At 41.2% G+C, this 21,606-nt stretch overlaps 1 protein-coding gene across 1 annotated transcript; it reads right to left on the bottom strand.

The window, feature by feature from the left end:
* Positions 1 to 922: 922 nt before the first annotated feature.
* STYX (serine/threonine/tyrosine interacting protein) lies at positions 923 to 19,837 on the bottom strand. Its single transcript, XM_069783088.1, has 11 exons — positions 19,546 to 19,837; positions 8,986 to 9,018; positions 8,077 to 8,130; positions 6,851 to 6,948; positions 6,093 to 6,153; positions 4,639 to 4,675; positions 4,046 to 4,085; positions 3,916 to 3,966; positions 3,232 to 3,304; positions 2,147 to 2,240; positions 923 to 1,428 (listed from the first exon to the last, which is right to left on the bottom strand). Exons 1-11 carry the CDS (start codon positions 19,600 to 19,602, stop codon positions 1,355 to 1,357), a joined length of 672 nt encoding a protein of 223 aa, XP_069639189.1. The 5' UTR covers positions 19,603 to 19,837; the 3' UTR covers positions 923 to 1,354.
* Between the last annotated feature and the right edge of the window lie 1,769 nt (positions 19,838 to 21,606).

The following is a 21,606-nucleotide window of genomic DNA, read 5'->3' as shown; positions in this document are numbered from 1 at the left end:
CCCAAATGTCTTTTATATTGATTCAATTCTCTTGAGCCCACCTCTTCCCTGTTAAAATATAGTCTAATTACAAGCTCAGATTTCCCAACTGCACAAGTTCTTCTAACAGCTTTGTAATTTGCTCAGTCACCACAGTGCTCTAAAGGAGCCATCATTTAATCCGTATCTTTTATGCAACAGACTGTTTGGCAAATAAAGCAGAGATGCAGAACTGAGACTGCACTTGCAGAGCCACTAGTTATCACAGTGCTTCTGGAAAGGGAGAAGAGTCAAAGCTGCACAAACCACACCTTTGCAATTCCCAGTTTGAAAACTTTAAAGCACTGATAGGTGTGTGGCCTTAATTGACTCTAATGCTTTAGAAGAACCAAGATGAATCCTTTAGGTCTTGATGCTATTATGGCCAGTGCTTTGGGCCTCAGTTTTCAGACACCAACCCTATTTTTACCTCAAATGATGCAACTATTGCTTACAAAGGGAACTACTCCTTCAATACCAGTTTGAAGATGCACTATTCTTGTAGACAGATGAACCATACTGGCTCGGTCAACTTAAATCAACCTGTAACTAATTTAACAAGCAGCTTTTTAACGGTAGCTAAAAGAATTCAGTCTTGATGTGTGTAAAATTGGTAGCTGCCCTCTGTATTAATTCAGCACATGACTATTTTATTAGGTAATTAATCAGTACTCTGTTTAACTTGCATAAAACAAGGCGAGATTTTTAGAACAGTATTTTGTCTTAAATTGGTCTCGGAGTGTCAGTCTCAAAATAATTCAGTATATAATGAGGTTTTATAACAAGGTGAAGAGTTAAATACTGATTAGAACACTGCTGTTGCTCAACTGCCAGTAGTAGTGCATAGTGCAGTTCATAAAGCACATTTCTGCAAGCATGACCATGATATATACTGAGAACAAGGTGAGTTTTAGCAAACTTTTTCTTTACTAAATTCTCTTGTTATAAATTACACAAATAACTTTATAAACAAATCCCCCCAACTTGCATTTTGTTTAAAGTAATAACTTTATATCATACAAATAAAGAAATTTCAAGTATGAAAAGTGCATTATTGCAATAATACCTCTTTGCAAGTCCAAAAATCTTGGTTTAGAATAAAACTGTAAAGTGTAAAAAAGGAGTAAAACAATCAGTGCCATCTATTCATTCAAGAAGTCCAACATCTTAAAAATGATGCTTAGTGTGTTGCAGAGGCAGATTTACATCTGAAAGCAACATGTAATTGAAAAGAAGCTACGTGTGTGTTCATTTTGCATTATTAATTCATTTTCCCTAGTTTTCTTCACCTTTCTTGGTGGGAATTCACAATACAAACAGTGCTTGTCCTCAGGTATCATCCGTTCTGTGCTGCTGCCACTTGCATGGTTCCAAGTTCTTCATCCTCTTCATGCATTCGCTTTAAACTTCCTGCAGAAGGCAAGAGGAAGCAGGATACATCTGAAGAGATCAGCTCTAACAATACACAGCTGTGAGTAAGACTACGGGGCAGATATTGTCTTCTTGCAGGAACTCTACCCTTTGAAGACATTCAGCTTTTGGACAGCCAGTTGCTGACAGCACTCTTCCCTCACACTTCTCCACATGAAAGAGAAATTTCCTAGAATCCACCATTTTTTGTGTTCCCTTTACATGACCCCCCAAACTCCATTTTCACTGACCTTTAGCAGGGGCTGCTACTGGCACACCTCTATATGATTAAGGTAACATTTTTTACATGCCCTAACCCCCCGTTATCTGTTTAAAGGCACAGCAAAACTTCTTTTCAGACCAACTGCCTTAATTTTAAGGGCAGCAATTATGTCATGAATATTGGCTGCTTTCAACCTGTCACTCTTGATTCCCCTAAGGAACTCAGGGCTTTTGAGGGACAGGGAGAGGCAGGGCCCTTCCCCAGTATGGTATGGAAGTGCAGACAACAGCACAGAACAGTTCAACTATAGGAGAACAGAGTATTTAAATCACTGCAAAATGAAGTTTGAATATAGCTTGCACACCAACTGCAGCTATCCCCTTCCCAAAAGTCTGAGACTCACTGCTGCTGGAGGTTTACTTAGGGAGTGCAAAAGTCACCGCACAACACCAGGGAAGACAGGCAGCATCACGCACAACAGGAAAGGCTTCTGACCTGTAGTACCAGGTGGAACTGAGAGGGATCTCTCCAACTGCAGTGGTGACATCATCTGGATGGTTAATTTTGCTAGATAGATGGCTTCATATTCCTGGAAAAGTACAGTAATATTGCTATTAATTTGGCATAATGCTTTGTCAGGATGAGAAGGACTAATTCAGAGAGTTCACTAGGATGGACTAGAGAGTATCTTATAGTAAGGCAGAGATTTTAGAGGAAGAGAGTTCTTTGCTGCTTTGACATGAACAACAAAAACTCAGAAAGACAGAACAAAAGAAAACTTAAAGGATGACAAGAAAGGGCTTTAAGGAAGAAAGTAAACTTTCATTAAAAAAATTCTGTGAGAATGTTCAGAGAACTCATTGCTGCTCTCAAAATGCAATTCAGACAGTAGAAACAAACCAAACTTAGAATACAGTAGCTTCAGCGATTTGTTACAAGGACAAACCATACATGGCCTTGAAGTTGCATTCTAGTGACCTGTCATGCTTTCAGTGCTACACCACAACTCCTCACAGGAGTTACTTTAAAAAACAAAAAAACAAAACAAACACCCCCCCCCCCCCCCCCCAACAACTCAGGATATATTCAATCATCGTGCTGCCAGCCACTTAAGTAATAGCAGAGAGACTGCAAACCTGTTTTAACATACTGTCCTGATGTTTACCCACCATTTGCCCCATAGACTCCTTGAATACAATAAAGCAACTTCAGGATACTGCTGTTCATTGTTTCACACTTGTGAATTTTATCACCACTGAATGCAAGTGTCAGGAAGCATCACTGATGCATGCCACAATACTCACTTTGCAGTTTCCTTAGCCACCAATCAAGCTGTTTCAGAGCCTCTTAATCACTGCACAAAACAGGATTTTTATTTCTCCTCCATTTGCTTTGCCTAAAGCTTAAGTCTAATGAACTAGGGTACCCACTCATCTTCCTCCCAAGCTCTACTATAGCTTCTGACATTTACTTGAAGCATACTTTTACAGTAAATGTTAAACCTAAGTAGAAACAGCTGTTCTGCAGGAAGATGATTCATCAGATGGCTTTTGAGTTATGACTAGAAAAAAAGAAGTCACCTGAAGTTGATGGACAAATCCAGCATTAGGATTAATACAGAATCTTCTTTCTTGAACGTAAGTAAATGCATCCCTTAAAAAGAGAAGGACAGAGAAAATACTTCAGTGGAAAACAGACTATGATGAAAGTCTCTGTGGTTTCAGGAGTCTTCCTTCTGATTATCAGTTCTTAGGAAATATACAACCTCTAAATGCTCCTCAGAACTGGTTTGTATAACTGAAATTGTTTGGGCAAAATAGGAAGCAGTAGTTGTAAAATACTATTTGCCCACCCCCACCTCCAGTCTTCAGCTTGCTGGCCTGTTTTCAACACACTACTTAGAACAGCCTCTTGGGGCCTCTCCTGTAGTTTTACAGCAAGGCATTAATCCATGTAGGCTGGTATCCTGTTCCCATTAGCAGCAGGTACCTACTTCTTAAAGAAAGGATGTAAACAAACCTGCAGTGAAGTGAAATGGAAAAATTGGCCCCATGTAAAGTCTTCACTCAATCTCAGTAGGTAACAACTGGCTTATCCATCAATACACAACTGTTTACGTTCCCTCCAAAATTATTCACTTACACCACTTGAATTAAAAAATGAATACCTACAGACATATCAGACTTCTTATCTGTACTACAGTACTCTCTCACTTCAGCCTTTTCAGGCAAATGGTTAACTACATTACCATGCTCTGTTCTCACCTGTACTTCACCCCAAATGTTTCCATTATGTATGCAATAACTAAGGCAGCACTGAAAAGAAAAAAAAAATTAGTAAAATGTATTTCCATTCTTTAAAAAAAATTAATAAGGAGGATGGATAGTTTCCTACCTTCTAGAAATCCCTGCATTTCCATGGACAAGAACTTTTCCTGAGAAGGAAAAAAAAACAACCAACTACACTTGTACAGACTGAAGAAAATGCTTTGAAATGTAGTTTTTCCTTGTTATGGAGAACTACACAGTAGCAAGGTACATCCTAAGAATAATAGGCATGTCTGTCTTTGCTCTAAATTACTAACTACACTCCATCCATTACTACCCTGAGTTACAGAAGCATGTATTCCTGCTCCTCTGAGGATTCTGAGTAACGGAATCTGCATGCCAGGACCACAACACAAATTTAAGGCCCTACATTAGAGAGGGGACAAAAACAACTCATGCACAGAACACAGTTGTGTTTAAAGTGGAAAAAAACCCAAACAACAAAACAACAAACCAGATATACAAAAAAGTTTGTTTTCCAGTCAGAGGCAAAAGGAAAGAACACTTTGCTCTGAACTTGTATAATATAGTTCAAGTCAAGCACAATAAAACCCCAAATTTAAGAAAACCTCATATTTAAGAGCCTCTAATATATACCACTAAGTTAGCTTTAAACCTTTAACAACAATGTATTAGTAAATGAAGTTAATATGATTTTACCTCCACTTTGTAAACTTCCATCAATAAATTCTTTAGTCTAAAAAGAAAAAAATTACAAGAGTCAAAGTTTCAGATTATTTTAGAAGTTACTGCTACCTGCATTTAAATTTGGTAGAATTTTTATTATCAGTCTTTATATACAGTGACAATAATGCACTCTGTTTATACAGACTTAGGCATCACTTCAACTGGACATTCATATTTCTTTTGTACTTTTAACTATCCATAAAATTGTCAGTGAACAACTAGTGCGAAGCCAGAAACAAAAAATGCATAAAAATCCAGTATGTGTGCCTTTTACAATTATTATGTCACATGTTACACCAGTATAACAACAAGTAATTTCTAAATATCTTTGCTTAACAGCTGGGGGGAAAAAACCCAAACAAACCACCAAAACCACAAATTAAAACCCACACGCATCAACAGCAATGTGTCCTGGACTGCTCTACAGACACCTGTGTCTTCCTAGAAGTTATCCAATGATATTTTCCATTACAGAAGCAGGTCTAATCAATCTATAAGGCAAGACATGATCTAGTGAGGTCTGCGGAATACTGCCAGGTTGAAACAGCTGATTAGAGGAAAAGCAAAATCTAAATAATTTATTGTGGGAAAAACTCAGACTAGACTTTTAAAAACATACCAACACTGAGCTACTAAGATGTCAGTAACTGCGAGATTTGCAAAGGATGTTGTTTGATCAAGTGGCATTATACTTTTGCAAAGCTGCAAGCCATCAACTGATTTCCTGCCTTGTTCTGAAAAAACATGACCATCTCTACCATACACAGGGAAGCCAGAAGAGCTTTTTGGTGTTTTGTTTTGTTGTTGGGTTTGGTTTGTTTGGGGTTTGGTTTTTTTTGAGGGGGTGGGGAGGAATACAATGCTCTTGCTCTGTTGCAAATGAACCTAAAATAAAAATACAAAACCATAGCTCAAAGCTAAGGGTTTATTCTACTTCCAAAGGTCAGTATATAATGGGTACTGTTTAACTTAAAGTTACTTTAATTCCTCTACAGTAAACACATTTCAAGATGCTGTAAAACTTAATTACATGAATTAGTTACTATTTTCTGTTGATTTTGTTTTAGTATTTGATACAAGAGATGTCATTACTCTTGGGCTCAAAAAAAAAAAGGTTTCCTACAGGCCAAGTTCTCCAGCACTCTCCTATGACCTGATTTCTTTGTTTTGAGACCAGCCTTTTTTTCTTTTTTTTGAGACCATAAAAAGGTACAGCTCTTACAACTCTGCCTCAGTTTCTATACTTACAAAAAGGAGTTAATTACACTTACTAAAAGTGGTTATAATAAGGCCACTTAAGAGTTCACAGCCCTTCCAGGTGCCTCAGGCTGGGTATCCCAAATTTGAAACTGGTATCTGTTAGATCAGAAAATCCTTACTGGGCAACTCCATTCCCAAGCCATTCCCATTAACACACAAATACTCACCATAGGGAAAAATCGTATTATATTCTCAACTGGATTATCTGCAATATCCAAGACTAAATACCTACAATGAAAACAGTTGCTATGAGTACACAGTAACACTGAGTTACTGCCACCAGAACACAAACAGCTGATTCAACCCCACTACAATACTCAAACCTGCAGAAAGAAGCCAGCACTACCCTCCTGACTTTACTTTGCTCCAGAACTTCTACAATCAAGCAACCTCTGGAGCTGTCCTTAGAAAGAAGCAGGGGAGGAACCTTTTCCAACATCCCCTGACAAAATCACCTCTCAGAGTGGAAGAAATTCACAAGTGCCATGCTACAGGTGACTCAACTTTGTTTGAAAGCAGCATACTACATACTCACATGTTCCCCATCAGTTTGTAAATATGGCCAGTGTTCTCTTCTAGGGCTGCATGCAACTTTTTCAGAGGTACACATATTCTGATTAAGTTACCTCAAATGTTTTATTAGCAGGACAAACTATCAGCTTCAAAACTGAAGACAGTTACTGCAAACTAATGGATATTTCTCATTTCCAGACTTTGCCTATGTCTAGAGTTTATCAGGATGAATAAACTACATGGTTTGGATTTAAAAGTCTTTCTACACCTTTGCACAGTTTTCAAATAGTTTTGACAACGTGAAAATATTTGGAAAGAACACTAACAAAAAAATCTTGTTAATACAGAGTAAGTTGTTTAAAAGTAAGACCTTTCATTGTTTGCTGGTCTGCATGTTATGATCATTTCTCACCTAAATAACTGTTGGAAGTTTGGTTTAATAAAATTTGCTTCAATGTTTTGCCGTATGCATATTACATGGGTTATTCCATGTTTCTGAAGTATAGGTAGCTGTGGAAAAAGAAAAACACATTTTTTTTAAATTATGGAATTCATCTGTTACACAGTAATAAAAACTATACTTAAATACACAATAGGGCTATATTATGTCCTCAAGGAAAAATCGGAGCTAGTTTTCTAATGTTCAAAGCACAGTGTGAAAAATTTTGTCTTTCAAAAAGACAAAACAACCATTAGGACCTGCAAGGAAAAGCATTCCTAGCAATGATAAAAGAACAGGCAGTAAAGGCAGCATTTAATGAACTTGTTTGTCTCTGCCCACCTTTCACTTCGCCTGAAATTGCAAGTCCCTACATGATGCTGTAATTTTCAGCTAGCATTGGATTCTTGCTGGAATCAGACCATTGAAAGTAAGATCATTTAAACTATGAGGTAAGTTTGCAGATACAAGCTTTGTCTTAGCAGTGTTTGACTTTACTGTACATGCAATTTACCTTATTTTACTGCATATGTGTGAGTTCCCAGTTCTGATTTGTGTTGCAACATTTTAGCAAAGGAAATAGATTGCCTGACAGTAATGTGAAAGTCTCAAACGATTTGCCTTTTTCTAAGAAAAATTATATTCAAGCTTAACTCTAAGACTCAATTTTAATACAGAAAGCTCACACATGAATGCTCACTGCAATTAGCATGCAAGTCACTTCAAACATGCACTTTTCTCTGGTGCGTAAGGACTAGGTAAAGCTGACTATCTGAATTGAGGGAGCGTGCATGTGTGTGTACACAAACACATGCAGAACTTCAAGCAACGTGAAAAAATTTAATCGGGGCTCTTTTTTCATTTTTCTCCTAAAGTAACCTTTTAGCTCACAAGACTGTTACAGAAAACACAGTCTTGTAAGTGTGAACTGCCCCAGCATGTGCCCAAAGCAGTAGTTGAGATTCATGCTGGAAAGGGGAGGCATTGACACTGGCCCCAGTCAGATAATCCTGCAGGCTAAAAAGACCATCCCAGAAATGCACGACATATTACTACTACTATAGCATCTTTCATGTTCCAGTTCAGGATTGCAACCAAATTTACACCTATATAGATAACACTTGAACATATCACCACAGTAACAAAACAAATCACCACAGCAGAGTTTCCTTATGAGACACTATTCTGAAAAATCATACCTTGCTTTTCATAGCTGAAGAATATGGGCCTAAAAATAACCCAGGTAAAATTTCCTAGGAGGCAGAAGAACAGACATTTAATACCAACTCAAAATTATTTTAAATAATACATTGCACTTAACTCAGACTATGCCCATGGAAACAAGTAATTTACGTATTAGTGAGAGATGTGTTATCAAGTGTCATTTATAACAGGACAAGGGAAAAAAAATCAGTTTGGCGAAATAAAAGAAACATGATCTTGTGCAGGAGATCTTGTTTTGGAACAGGAATCAAGTCCTTTATTTGGACTAAGTTCCAGTTTGATTACTGCATCTTACCCAGCCCCAGATCAAATGAAGGGAACTCTAACTTTGTACATAATCGTGTCTTGTAATTAATTCCAAATCACTCTCATGGAAAAAGATACACACATGGTAAGTCTTCTAGCTTTGTCCTAGTAGTAGGAAAATATCAATTTTTAACCATTTATCTCCCCGCCAATAAAGATGTGTAGATCTGTAGATCTTATCTTGTGCAAAGATTTGGCTGACGCCATGGTAGGAAAATTTTAATTGTCCATCCTACTTGAGAACCCTTACTTCAAACCAAATTTAAGTTAAAAAGCAAAGCTCCAATACATTGTTAACAACCACCTCCTAAAAATATTCATGAAGACAAAAATACAGTATTTTGGGGTTTCTGAAGAAAAGGACAAAATTCCTTTTTTTATTTTAGTACTTGCACAACAGAGACCCAAGCACACCTGCACTCTAACCTGGCAATCCTCACACATCTCTCCCATAGTGCTGCCTGACACTTTACCCCTAAACACTAATTTTGATGCCAGCTCTTTTGTAGGGCACTTTCTTTTTCTTATTGAACACACCACAGGTTTTGACTCAAATGGTAATTGAAAGTGTGTCATACCTGCATCTCTCTCCTCATGGGATAGGTCCAATCCTTAAAATAAAACAAAAAATAATTATATAGGCACATAAAGGGAAAAACAATTCAGACAGAGATCTTATGTAAAAGAATCAAAATCTATTTTCTGCAAATTGTACAAGCTACCTGCTATGCAACAGGCACATTGCTTATGCTTACTGCTAACTCTCCACGTGGATACCAGTAACACTCAAGTGCAAGGAACACTATTTTGAAAGCTAATGTGAAGAAACCTCAACTACCCTATAGCAGTGATGAAGCCTGTGTAGAATAGCTAGTGGTGTACATGCACATGCACACCTCAGCTTTCTGCTTAGAAACTTCCCTCTAGAGCGGGGGGGGGGGGGGGGGGGGAAGAAAAAAGCTTTAGAACATTCTGTCCTAGCCACAGAAGCAAAAAAATTCCTTTGACTGGTACATTCCTACAGCCACTGAAAAACAGTTAGGAGATAACAAGTATAGCAGATAACTCCCTTAAAATCCACACTGCCTCACCTAATATATTTCAACTAACTTTATTTTGAATATTCAGGATTTAGCTTTAACAATTGTAGAAATTTATGTTCCCCATGAACACAGCAAGCCACTACAGTGAATCTCCACTTTTCTCCATCCTAGACAGTTACACTGGGAGGGATCCTTGCACAGTAAACGCATATGCTTGTGTTCAGTCACAAGGACATGATACTACTTGTCAGTTAATTTACAGCTAGCACATCACACCCTTCCACAGAATCTCAGACCCTCAAGTTTGTGAAGGTTCACCTCTTGAGAACCACCCCTTACCAGCTGACTATTTGCTATCATCCAACTCAGTCTATCAGAACTGCCCAGAGCAAATGCCAGGATCAATATTTTCATCCTTTGCTCCATTTTACAGAACTGCCAAAGCTGAACAGAAAAATGCTCAGACTCTATTCCTGTCTTTCCTTCTTTGCAACTCCCACTGTCCTCTATTAACAGGCTCTTACTCATTCTTTGACCCTCACACATGAAGGAGTTATATCTGATATCACAGTTACCAGCTGGAGAAAAAAAGGAAATAGTCAAGCATATCAAATAAAATAGACTGCATACATTTATTTACATAACTTTATCGGTTGCTACACACACACCGGCAGCTAAGAAAAAACTTTGCCATATGTCGTTCTTGTTGATGTTCCAATCTCCTCAAAACTATGAGAAAGTTAAACTCTAAATATTCAGCCTCTGAAGCGAGCTGAGGATTAAACCAAGAAAGATCCAGGACCTTAAACTGCCTTCCTGTCCACCTTAGCACCTGCAGCTGTACTGGTAGCATCAATTTCACATTAACCCCCCTTTTTACTAAGGCACATGAGAGAAATACAGTGGTTCCCCCAGACACACACACAGTTATGCAGTGAGGTTTTGCTAGCTCTTGCTGGTGGAATTAGAAGGGATTTTAGTATCAGTAAAGTTATTCTAGAAACCACTTGAATCTGGGACAGCATTTCTGAGAAAGCAAACAAACATTAAGCCACTCAAAACAATTATTTGAATACTACCTAAAATGGTAGTACAAACAAGAAAATAAAATACACTGAAATGATCTTTGCTAAAGACAGAGAGGTAAGCTAAGTTAATTCTGTATGTTTCAGCTGTAATAATAAAAGCTCCTGGTAGTAGAAAGTAGAAATTCTGTGACAAAAGGATGATATTTGCAGAACTGTATCCTTTGAAGGTTGTCCTAAGAGTGTTTTAGCATAATCCTGTTGTCTAACTGCATGTATGAAAGCATACTTCATTCACCAAAAAGCAAGAAAACCCCAGTTTTGTCCAAGCATAAAAACATTATTATGAGAAATAAACTCTGAAAATCTTAAGCTACACTCCAGGAGTATACAAGTGCTTAAGTGGGTTTATTACTCTATCTAAATACTTGGAGAATTTAAAAGTCTTAATCTAGAGCATAATGAAAACACAAATTCATCACTACTTTGGTCAAGAGGACTTAACACTACATTACAAATATTCCTTTCAAATGCATTAGAAACAGGAAATCGTGTTAGTCTCAACAGCTGTTAGCTGTGCAAAATAAGTAGGCAAAAATTTAGCAATATACAATCCAAAGGAAACCAAAACCCAAAAGACAACAGATGCCACAGATGTTCTGAACAAGAGAAAAATGTCAGTATTGGCTTCAGACGTTAGTCTTCAGTGTTCTTGAAGAAGCCAGAAAGGTACAGTTTCCAAAGGGATTTAGTCTGCAAAATAAATACCTGAAAGACTATGTCTCAGATTAAATGTTTTCTTTATAAAAAGTACACAAACTACTGAAAGAGTGATTCCAGTGATTTCGTGACAGCCCTTCAAGGCTTTTAAAACTAACAATGCAAGATTATTTAAATGTTACCAAAAATTATGTAAAAACAAAAAATCTATTAATGTAGACTGAACCCAAGCAGGGGTCTCATTTTAAGGAATTCATTCATCAGCCATGTTTTCCACCACTGTCTGAAGCACCCAGCAGACAAACAACTACTGAAAGTTTCTCTTCTTATCAGACCAAATACAATAATTTGCTAAGAAAACAACCGGTGATGCCAGAGCTGGATAGAATAAAACCACTCCTTGCTGCTAAGTATTTGGTAGGTTCTACAGAATAAGTGACAACGCACTGGAAGGCACGATCTTCAATACTCATAAGACTAGACTGTGATTCACTGACAGATAAATTTAAAAGATACCTCAGCTGTTTTGCTGAGGGTGTTCACTGAGCATACCTGCTGTGTTTTGCATTCGCACAAATTAAATGCCACGGACTATCTAAAGCACTTCAACTGCTGTCCCAGAATGGAGCGACTAGCAAAAGAAAAAGGGAATAAAGTACATTTTGAAGCCCTCCCTTCCCCATCTACAGCCAATCTATAACTGAAATAAATTGAAGACATGAACGAATAGGTGAGACTTGTCTACACTACAAAGAGCTTCTTGGTAACCAATATCCAAACTACATCAAGAATTATGCTGCCAACAGTTACGGTTATTTTGTCAATATTTTGCCATAGCTATACCTGTTCTTCCTTAGAAGAGTTTAATAGCAAAAAACCCTGACACCTTACATTAACATGTGCAAATGTACGTACATGTGGACTTTTTCCTGAAAGATTGACCTTGGCTAGGACTTAATATAAAATTCATATTATGAATTGTTTTAATTAGTTTAACAGCCCTGACATTGAGACTTGTCTATGCTCAAGATCTGCACAAAAGCAGACTGTGGTTTTTAAACACAGCACCACAACGTACCTTATGCTATCTGCATGTGCTTCACCAGAAGGAATGTAGTGAAATGGATATACATGACATCACTTAACTGGTCCCTATCCGACAGTTTAAGTCTGAAGACCCATCTAATTTTCACATATAAAAGGTATATCCTAGTCTGTGTTTGCCAAAGCTCATCTTTGGTTGAAAGGCAATCCGCAGTACTGCACTTTCATTACTATGGTTAAACTCCTGCTGCCTTATAATTAGTAGAGCCTGCAAACCACAGACTGTCCTAGATGAAGGAAGAAGCTATATAAGGTGCTGAAAAAAACCACCAGTAAAATAAATCAGATCAGTAGTTTGAAGGAGAATCCAACAACAAGAAGTATTTTTTCTAGATTTTAGCTGCTGCCCCTCACCTGCTCAGCATTGCTGGGCATCAGCCACCATCTGCCATGACTTTCCCTGGTTTCAAGACCATTACTCAAGTCCTTTTGAAAAGCTGCACGCAACTCCTAGTAAAACCTTCCTGACCACTCCAGGTTTCTGACCCTTTTCCAACACTCAGACAGCTCATTTGTTGTTGATTAATAGCAGCACTTACCTCTCTGTACAGCTTTCTCTTCCCACTGCAATTCATCACAGCAAGACTTCTGCATGATTGATTGTTCCTTGCGTACCCCTAAAAATCTAGGGTCTGTCAGAATCCTCTTGCCTAAATTTGTTTCTCTGTCTAGTGGAATATTCATATAAGCTATAACACTCAAAAGTCTCTCCTCCAACATTCTTCCACAAGTTGTGAAATCAAAGCTGAAGACAACTGTTACAGCAGTGACAGCCACACATTCTGCTGACCTGCTTCAATTCCTTCACCTGCTCTGGCCAGCTGATCTCTTGGATATAACTTTGTACTGCTCTGTATAGGAAATTAAAGATACAGCTAAACAGTGGTATATCAGAACAGTCAGAGGGCGTGATTATATTAACTGCCAACACTACTACGACCTCCCCTTAGCAGGCTACAGCTTGGATTGTGGATGGGTTGTGATCCCTCAACGATTACCTTGACACAAAAGCTTTATGCTTAATTCTGAGGCAGTTTTAAGTCTAATTTACACAATGAAATGAGATCACAACTTGAAAGTATTTTAGACAATATCTTGGAAAAAACCTCCCAGCTGATACAGTCCAACAAAAGGCGGGGGGAGAGGGGATATCATCATTAAAGACCTGCACAAAAATAAAGCTAGTTACACCAATGGCCTTTGTAAAATGGAACAACAATTGTCAAAAGAAATCATGCAGTACTAAAGTAGTAATAAAGCATACTCATTTGCCATCTTTTAATAAGAAAACAGACAAATGAAGTACTGAAAAAATATTCAAGAAAAATATCTGAATATTACTGCAACCTGTCATGTCTATCACTATGAAGCATGCTACTTTAAGGGCCTCAAAATTAGCTACAACAAAGAATGCAATGAAAGGCTGTGTCTTCAGTTTCAGTGATGCTTCATGTTCATGGACAGTTATTCCAGTTAGAAGCACTTTATTTAATATATGTATTTTTTTAATATGTATATAGAATAGAATTATTTCAGTTGGAAGGGATCTACAATGATCATTTAGTCCAACTGCCTGACCACTTCAGGGTTAAATATATTTTTTTGGGGGGGGTAAAAGTTCTAGTGCAAGTATGTAAAATATAAAAATTAAACCCAGTCTTTTCGTTCACTCAAGATGTGGGCATGCCACTAACAAGAACAGAGCTATACTAACAAGGTTAAGGAAGGCTTTGACAGTACTGCTAACCCAAAGCAGCAGCCAGTTAAAGGGTGAGGCTATATTCCCACCCTTGTGCAGTTGTTTAATCCTACAGTCACCATGCTCAGGAAACTATAATGGCCCCAAACTAACAGCTTTTTTAGCAAAGCCGGTTGTCTACCAAGTAAGCTCCCTGCTCCAGGTCACCACAGGTCAGATAAGCTCTGGGACAAAAACGGTGACAACACCGGATGGTTGGCAGGACGGGTAAAGCCACTTTTTAGCAAAGCCAGCTATTAGTTGGGCTTTGCTGTAATGGCAAGTCCCCCCTCAGTCACAGATCCCACTTCAGTCAGTCTCAACACTGGTCAACATGGGCTGGGAAGCAGTGCTTAACAGCGTTTTCTGCGTATTTCTAAAGAGTACTTGGACAATGGGAAGTCCTCATTATACAGACATTTTTGCTTTTGAAAATACAAAGGAATACAAAAGCAGGAAGGTGAAGAGGAAAAACAATAGCAGGTGGGAATGACAGAGCACACAGAGGAAGGAAGAAGTGTACAACAGGAAAATAAAGGTTATTTTTAGCAAAGAGAAACACAAGCCATGGAAAAGGATAAAAAGGTAGACTAAGGCAACTAAATGGAAAGTAGAAACATAATATAGAAGAGAAACAAATGCTTCTTATTTCTCCCATTCTGTAACACTGGTGCAAAAGATACCTCTACTAGCTTAACTACCTATTAGCACACAGGATCATCAGCACTGGCTTTTATTAAAGCACGATAAAGCAGTGAAGACAGAATTCTTCAGCTTATATGAAGCACAAAGCCAAGTGGCAGGACTGCCACACTTTTTGTATTGTTTTCTTTTTAAAGATACTTGCACAGGAGCTGAGACTCATCTGAATTTTTTCTAGTAGTGTTTCTCCTGCATTCACCCCACGGCATTTCTACCCACTACAATAAAAGGTCACGATGATTCACTTTTTACAAAGAATCTGTAGAATGAGCGATTCACTTTTTACAAAGAATCTGTAGAATGAGCAGTAATGAACAAGTTTTAATGGTAAAGGAAAAATTGTATTCAGATTATTAGAATTGTTTATAATGGTGCAAGCATATCCTTTTTCATGGCCTTCGTTTTTTTAACTACAGCCTAGTGAGTTGGGCTATATTGAGACAGCCAAGGAATGTACAGGTCTCTACAATCTTCATTTAGATTAAAAAGCCCATGCTTTGAGCCCCTGGTTCTCCAGACTGCTCCAGTTGTGAGCCACCTTCACATCTGTGTGGATGCCTATGCACTTCAACAGGCTTCCCACGGATGCAAGGCATAAGTTAATCACGACTGACAAGACTGCTCAACTTCAGCTGCCACAGTGCACTTCTTTTGATATATGCAAAGTAGTCTGATAGTATCCCACAGAGTTATGATCAAAATCTGTCACCTGATTTACATTTCCCAGCATAACATAGCTTTTTTTTTTAAAATTTCTTTTGCTCTATTCTGTGGGCAGGTAAAATAAATGTTATAATACAGGCTTCCTACTTATTTTAAAGACTCTGCAGAAGAGAAGACTCACTATGTTTCAGGGGGTTATTTGTGTTTCCTTTCAGAAGTAAAAGTAGTTTAAGAAATTTGTTCCACCTTTAGATGGACTGCACTACTGCATAGTTTTAAAAAAAAGCAGTAACAATACATTAGCATCTCAGACTAAATATAGCTGTTAAGAAATGTAAATTTCTTCAAAAAGCCATGTGCTAAAGAGACCTCAGTTTTTACGCATAATAAAAAGGCAAATATGACTGCTTAGTCAATAAGCTGATAATTCCATTACAAAAACCATGGAGAGTCCTAAAAAAATTCTAAATACATCACGAATAGTAGTTTACTCAGCCTGCTTGCAAGCAAATATGCTAATGTTTTAACAAAGAAATGTAATTATTGCTGCATTCCCATTACATACATCCTAGCACTATTCTTGTTTGTTTGTTTAAAATTTAATGGGAAAATAATTTCCATTAAATTCCTTGAATTATTCCAGTCCTTACTTGCCATCTTTCCAAAAGTGCTAAGATGTCTCAGCACTAACATGCCAGCATGCACTAACTGTTGTTAACCCAACACTCTTAACAGGACTTTAGCCATACACATTTATACTGGGGAAAAGAAACCAAACCCAGCACTTCTCAAATTTAAGAAAGTTTGAGATGTCATCTTGAAAGTAGTGCCAATTTTAGAAAAAGACATATAAATCTAAGCTTAGAAATTATTTTCATGCCATGTACAACCACTATTACTCATAAGACTTTGACATATTCACTATCACTAATCTGTAAAAGAACACATAGAGTTTACAGACATTCATGAAATATACCAGAAAAGCTTTGCAAGAATAGCGAGTTACACATTGAATATCCAAAAATTAAAAGTAGAAAACACTCAGATGGCATAAGGACCTGTAAAAACGAGTTCAGCTTTTAACTGCCATAGACTCACCAGTGAAAGACGGAAGCTGGTTTATCCCAGATTTCATTAGCTCATCTTGCAGAACTGGACAATTCACCCAGACTGCAGCCAGCACCTAAGAGTGGACTAGAGGAAGCACCGCAAGCCAGCACTGACACACGGTTGTACAGAAGCATGGCAGACACTGGCGAATACCTGTCTGTGCTTGACCTATAGCAAACATGGTTTCACCACCTGAATGAACTTTAACTACACACAAACTGCAGGAAAAAAAAAAAGTGACACGTCACTGAGGGTACTCAGAAGAACGAACTTCTGGTCTGTCATTTGCTGAGATGGTATCAGATAAGGAACGCAAAGAAGGCACAACTCTCTCTGGCAGGTAAACATCACTGGCATTTCTTAACATGGCATTTTGCAAGCTCCAAAGAGTACCAATAGCCAAGCAGTTTAAAAATCCAGCAATTTGTAATACTGTGTATGGATTAGGGACATTGCAAACAATCTAGAGGCCAGAAAACTGACCTATTTATCTAGAGTACATTCCTGCAGTCTGCCTAAGTCAATCCAACCGCAGGCTGCCGTCATCCCCTCAGATAGCCTTGCCCGCTCTCTGACTTTTCCACGTGCCAGCACTAGGGAGTGTGAAGCTGTGCAGTCAACTAGTTCAGCTCACCAATTTGGCTTTTTTAAAAATTATTATTATATTTAAGCTGTCACATGGTTACTAGTGCCAGACAGGAGAAGGGAGCTAGGGGGTGGCAGTTAGATTGCCTTAAAGTGACCACAAAGTTGCACTTACTCTTGAGCAAGTAAACCAGGGATTCCCCAAGTTCTCTCTCCTTTCCCTCCCCTGCTGCAGCCCAATATCTTGAAATCAAATCTACCAAGACAGCATTAAACCATACATAACCAACTTCCTGAAATAAAATTGGAGAGTACTCCTCATTAAAGAACCTCCTCACTGCAATACACAAGAGATGATCTTCAGCTTTTCAAGAATAACTACATTTTGTGGGCAGAATGATTTTAGTTTCCTTAGTTTGCTTTTCCAAAGCATCTTAACGATGGGGCTGAAGGCTCAAGGCTAGGGTCTCTTAGGCTTTGCTGAAGAAGTTAGCTCCACAAGAACTTTGACATTCTCTATTGGCTTTAACTTTTCTGTTTCCCCCAAATACTCCAACTATAGTGTAATGTAAGCTGTTGAAAAAAAATTAACTTTGGGTTTTTAAAAATAGTCCTTGAAATTCTCCACTATGGTCTTGCAGCATGTGGAGTTGTAACATTCTGTACATTATACTATTGAGAGATAGAGCATGAAAAAAAGCGAAAAATAAAATCCACTCTGAAGGACACTATTAAAGTTTCAGCTTTCATCAGCTAAGAGCCGTTAGACTGGCAGTGACCTCTGTTTTTAAAACTATTTTAACTGCACACTCCTTTTTAGCCATTCTAGTTATAAACAGGTTCAAAAAGCCATCCAGGCTAATTCAGTTAACCATTTGTACAAGTAACTGTAGATAATATGATTGGTTTCTTGAGAAAGAAAAGATATTTAAAAACAAACAAACTATAAGCCTCACAGGGTGGTATATAATTTGTGTTCAGATACAAACTGATTACAACTTTCTGAAAACAACCAAGATGACTTGTAAACACCTCCACAGCTCTGAAGTGAAGAGGGTGTTTAAATCTTGACAACAAAACCAAAAAAGAAAAATACGTAGTAACTTCCATCTTTCAGGTAACTTACCACAACAACAGTATCCAACACCATTAATACAGAAATAAAGGCCGATGTTTATGAATTATGCAACAATCTATAGTCCTCTGCAGAGCTCAGATACTACCAACTTCCCCGCATGAAGACTGTGACGTTTTGCATGAAGTATCTGAAGCTGTCAAAGCGGGACACCTGAGGCTGTTTGTGACACATGAAAACACACCACCAATATTCAGGGTCAGAACTGAGAAGCTAAGCCAAGTTCAGAAATCGGACACCACACTGGCCCAACTCCTCTAACACCACGCAGGGTGCAGTTTAGTCTTAGCAGATATTGCCACCTGTCTTAGTCTGCAGAGAAGTCTTGGCTCTTCAACACCATAAAAATGCCTCCCCAACAGAGCGTCAAATTGTTTCTGGAGTATCTAAGAGTTAGTAGACACCAACTGTTTGGAAGGGGACAGGCAGGTACTCACTGCTAGCAGCTCCTTACCTTTCTGCACGTACAAAAACGGGCAAGCTGGGAGCCAGCAGCAGATGGAGGACAGGACTGGTGACCATACAAAGGGAGAGGGAATGCTCAGCGGAAAGCAAAAGGGCGGCTAACAGAAAGGCCATGACACGCTGAAGCACAGAAGACGGGACACCAGCGACAGCAAGCTGAGTGGGGGTTGCTGTCAGAGGGCAAAAGCCAAGGGAGCCAAGATGAACCGGGGGGGGCTTCTGTGAAAGCAGGCACCCTCTCTTCAGCGGGGGGGGGGGGCTTCTGTGAAAGCAGGCACCCTCTCTTCAGCGGGGGGGGGGGGCTTCTGTGAAAGCAGGCACCCTCTCTTCAGCGGGGGGGGGGGGGGGCTTCTGTGAAAGCAGGCACCCTCTCTTCAGCAGGCAGGGCTCGCTCACAGCCCCAAAAGCAGGCAGGCGGGGAAAGGCCGGAGGCACCCGCAAGGGGAGGCGCAGGAGGGAAGGGGTTCTGTGAGGGCAATGGAGACGGCAGGGAGCAAAGGACACCGGGCAGGACCGGAGGATGTGGTCGGTGGTCCCCGGGGGTTAGAAGGCGGACCTGCGCCTCGGTGGGGACCGGCGGGGGCGGCCAGCGAGGCCTGCGCTGGGATCTCAGCGGGGACCCCGCGGCCAGGCGGAGCGGGGCGTACCGGCGGGGGGGGACGACAGGCCCCCACAGCCCCGGGCGGGGGTTGGGGGGAGGCCGGGACCATCCGCGCCACCACGCCGGGCCGGGCGCCCACGAGGCCGGCGCGGCAGCTGCCCTCCCCCCCCGCGGCGGGCGGCTCTCCTCAGGCGGGGCCGGAGCGGCGGGCCCCTGATAGCTCTCCCCCCCCCCTCCGCCGCCTCACCTCAGAGTCCTCTTTGGCCTGCGGCAGCGCGGGGAAGGCCGGCTTGGCGAGCTCCATGGCCGGGCGCTCTCCGGGCGGGGCAGGACCGGGCAGGGCGGCTATTTGGGCAGCGGGCCCGCGGGCTCCGGCTCAGGAGCAGCAGCAGCGGCGGCGGCGGGAGGAGGCGGAGGAGGCGGCAGCGCGCTCAGCCGCTCGCGCCCGGCCGCCATGCTGCTGCTGCTACTGCTGCTGCTACTGCCTCTTCCCTCTTCTCCTCCTCCTCCTCCTCCTCCTCCTCCTCCTCCTCCTCCTCCTCCCGCCGCCGCCGCTCCCCCTCCCTTCCGCCCGCCCCCGGGCTCCGCTCCAGCGGCGGCGGCGGAGCCGCCTCCGCTCCCGCTCCCGCCCCGCTCCGCCCCAACCGCTCCGCCCCCAACGGCCGCCGCGCGCGGGGGCGGTGCCGCCCCAACGGCCCGAGGGGAGGGGCGGGGCCCGGCCCGGCGCGCGGCGGCCGGTGAGGCGCCAAGCGGCGTGCGCGCGCGCGCTCGCTCTCCCCTCACGGGCCGATCCCCAGGCGGGGCTCGGGGAGCGCCGTTAGCTCCCCCCCCCCCCCCCCGCGCCCCGAATTCGTTAATTAACTCCTCGCGACCCTAATTAGAACTTCTTCAACAGGGCCTTTTCCCTTCAACAGGCCCTTTTCCCGCCACAGGTTCGCAGCGATCAAGGCCCAGCTTCTCCGGTCGAGGCTCAGGCCTGAAGCGCCTCACGCCTCGGCCACCACAGCGCCTTGGGCACGCTGGCCGCCATGTCGCGGCCGTTAACGCTTCCCAAAATGTTCTTCTCGTCGCCTTCCCCTCGCCCTGCCATGGCTTGCGGTCTCTTTCTCCTCGTGCACAGAGCGGACCGCTTCCATTTTGGCAAGAAGACACTCGTTTTATCCGTCCTCAGAAAGACGCTGACACTGCCTGCCTCAAATTTTAGCTGATGCCGCAAACGGGGTCATTTTCAAAGAGGTCCTCTCTGCACGTGGGAGATGCCCTCTGACACACCAGTCTTGGGGCAGGAACTTATTTTTCCTATTTTTGAGGTTCCCTGTCCCGTGCTCTGCTGGACTCTTAAGACACCACCCCAAACTATTTAAACACTTTGCTCATTTCCCCCTTGAGAAACTTTCGATGGCCACATTTCAGCAACCGTTCCTTCAGCACTGCAATTTCCTTTCAGCGAAAGAGAAAAAATGAAACGGCAAAGAAGAAAGCAACAGTAAAACTGCAGCTCCCACCTCCAGCTGGCATTGAGAATAGGAACAGGGACAGGTGTTGGTGTCCTTAGCTTAGGCCCAAACTTCAAAAATAAGCTATAACCATTCCCAGGGCTTCAGGAAACAGTTTGCCACCTTTTACCCTCCTCCACGGTAATGCCAGATGCTCAGCTCACTATTTACATCACTGTAGTGCTCAGAAACTTTTATTTAACTTTCTAATTGTTCCATGAACACTGGCTGTAGCAACCAGACCTAGCAGCTCTGTACGAGGTGCACTCAAACCAGTGTTCCGGTAAACTAAAACTGAGATTTGCGTCTTCTGACAGTCACGGTAGGAAGTTTTCATTACTAACCAGAAAAAAGGTCCATAACAACCATTAACCATAACATTAAAATATCGTTGCCTGTCCTGGTGTAACTGTTCTCCACCTTATGCTGCCTGGTTTTTTTCTCACAGCGATGGGGAAAGATAAAAACACACAGCTATTAAAACCGACAGGGAGATGCTGTTAAGCAGTGTGTTTCCTGGTAAATCTAGAGTTAATCTCATGTACTTGTCTGTCAGCTGAGCATGCCCAGAGTAATCCAATTAGGATAATTAGAAGTACAGTCTAGTACACTACTGTTCCAGTCCAACATTCAGGTAAGTTGCACAGTGCAGTTGGTCAGTCTGCATGCACAGCCCTGGGGGTGGAACTGATCAGAAAGCAAAAAAAAAGCATAGTGAACAGATGCCCTTAAGAACACCAACACCTTAGCCTCTATGTTTTTACTTTTTTCTGTGGTTACTCAAACAGCTGCAGCAGACAGCTCATAGGAAC

The sequence above is a fragment of the Haliaeetus albicilla genome, chromosome 5 (assembly GCF_947461875.1).
Source record: "Haliaeetus albicilla chromosome 5, bHalAlb1.1, whole genome shotgun sequence".
Classification (NCBI taxonomy): Eukaryota; Metazoa; Chordata; class Aves; order Accipitriformes; family Accipitridae; genus Haliaeetus; species Haliaeetus albicilla.
This window is presented reverse-complemented; position numbering and strand designations above follow the sequence as displayed.

Excerpts from the sequence above, each read along its gene's own strand:
- STYX (XM_069783088.1), bottom strand. The coding sequence starts at position 19,602 with ATGGAGCTCGCCAAGCCGGCCTTCCCCGCGCTGCCGCAGGCCAAAGAG. Across the intron at positions 8,131-8,985 it reads CCATGAGGAGAGAGATGCAG|GAAATTTTACCTGGGTTATT; the intron begins GTATGACACACT and ends TCTGCCTCCTAG. Across the intron at positions 4,086-4,638 it reads TGGAAGTTTACAAAGTGGAG|GAAAAGTTCTTGTCCATGGA; the intron begins GTAAAATCATAT and ends TTTCCTTCTCAG.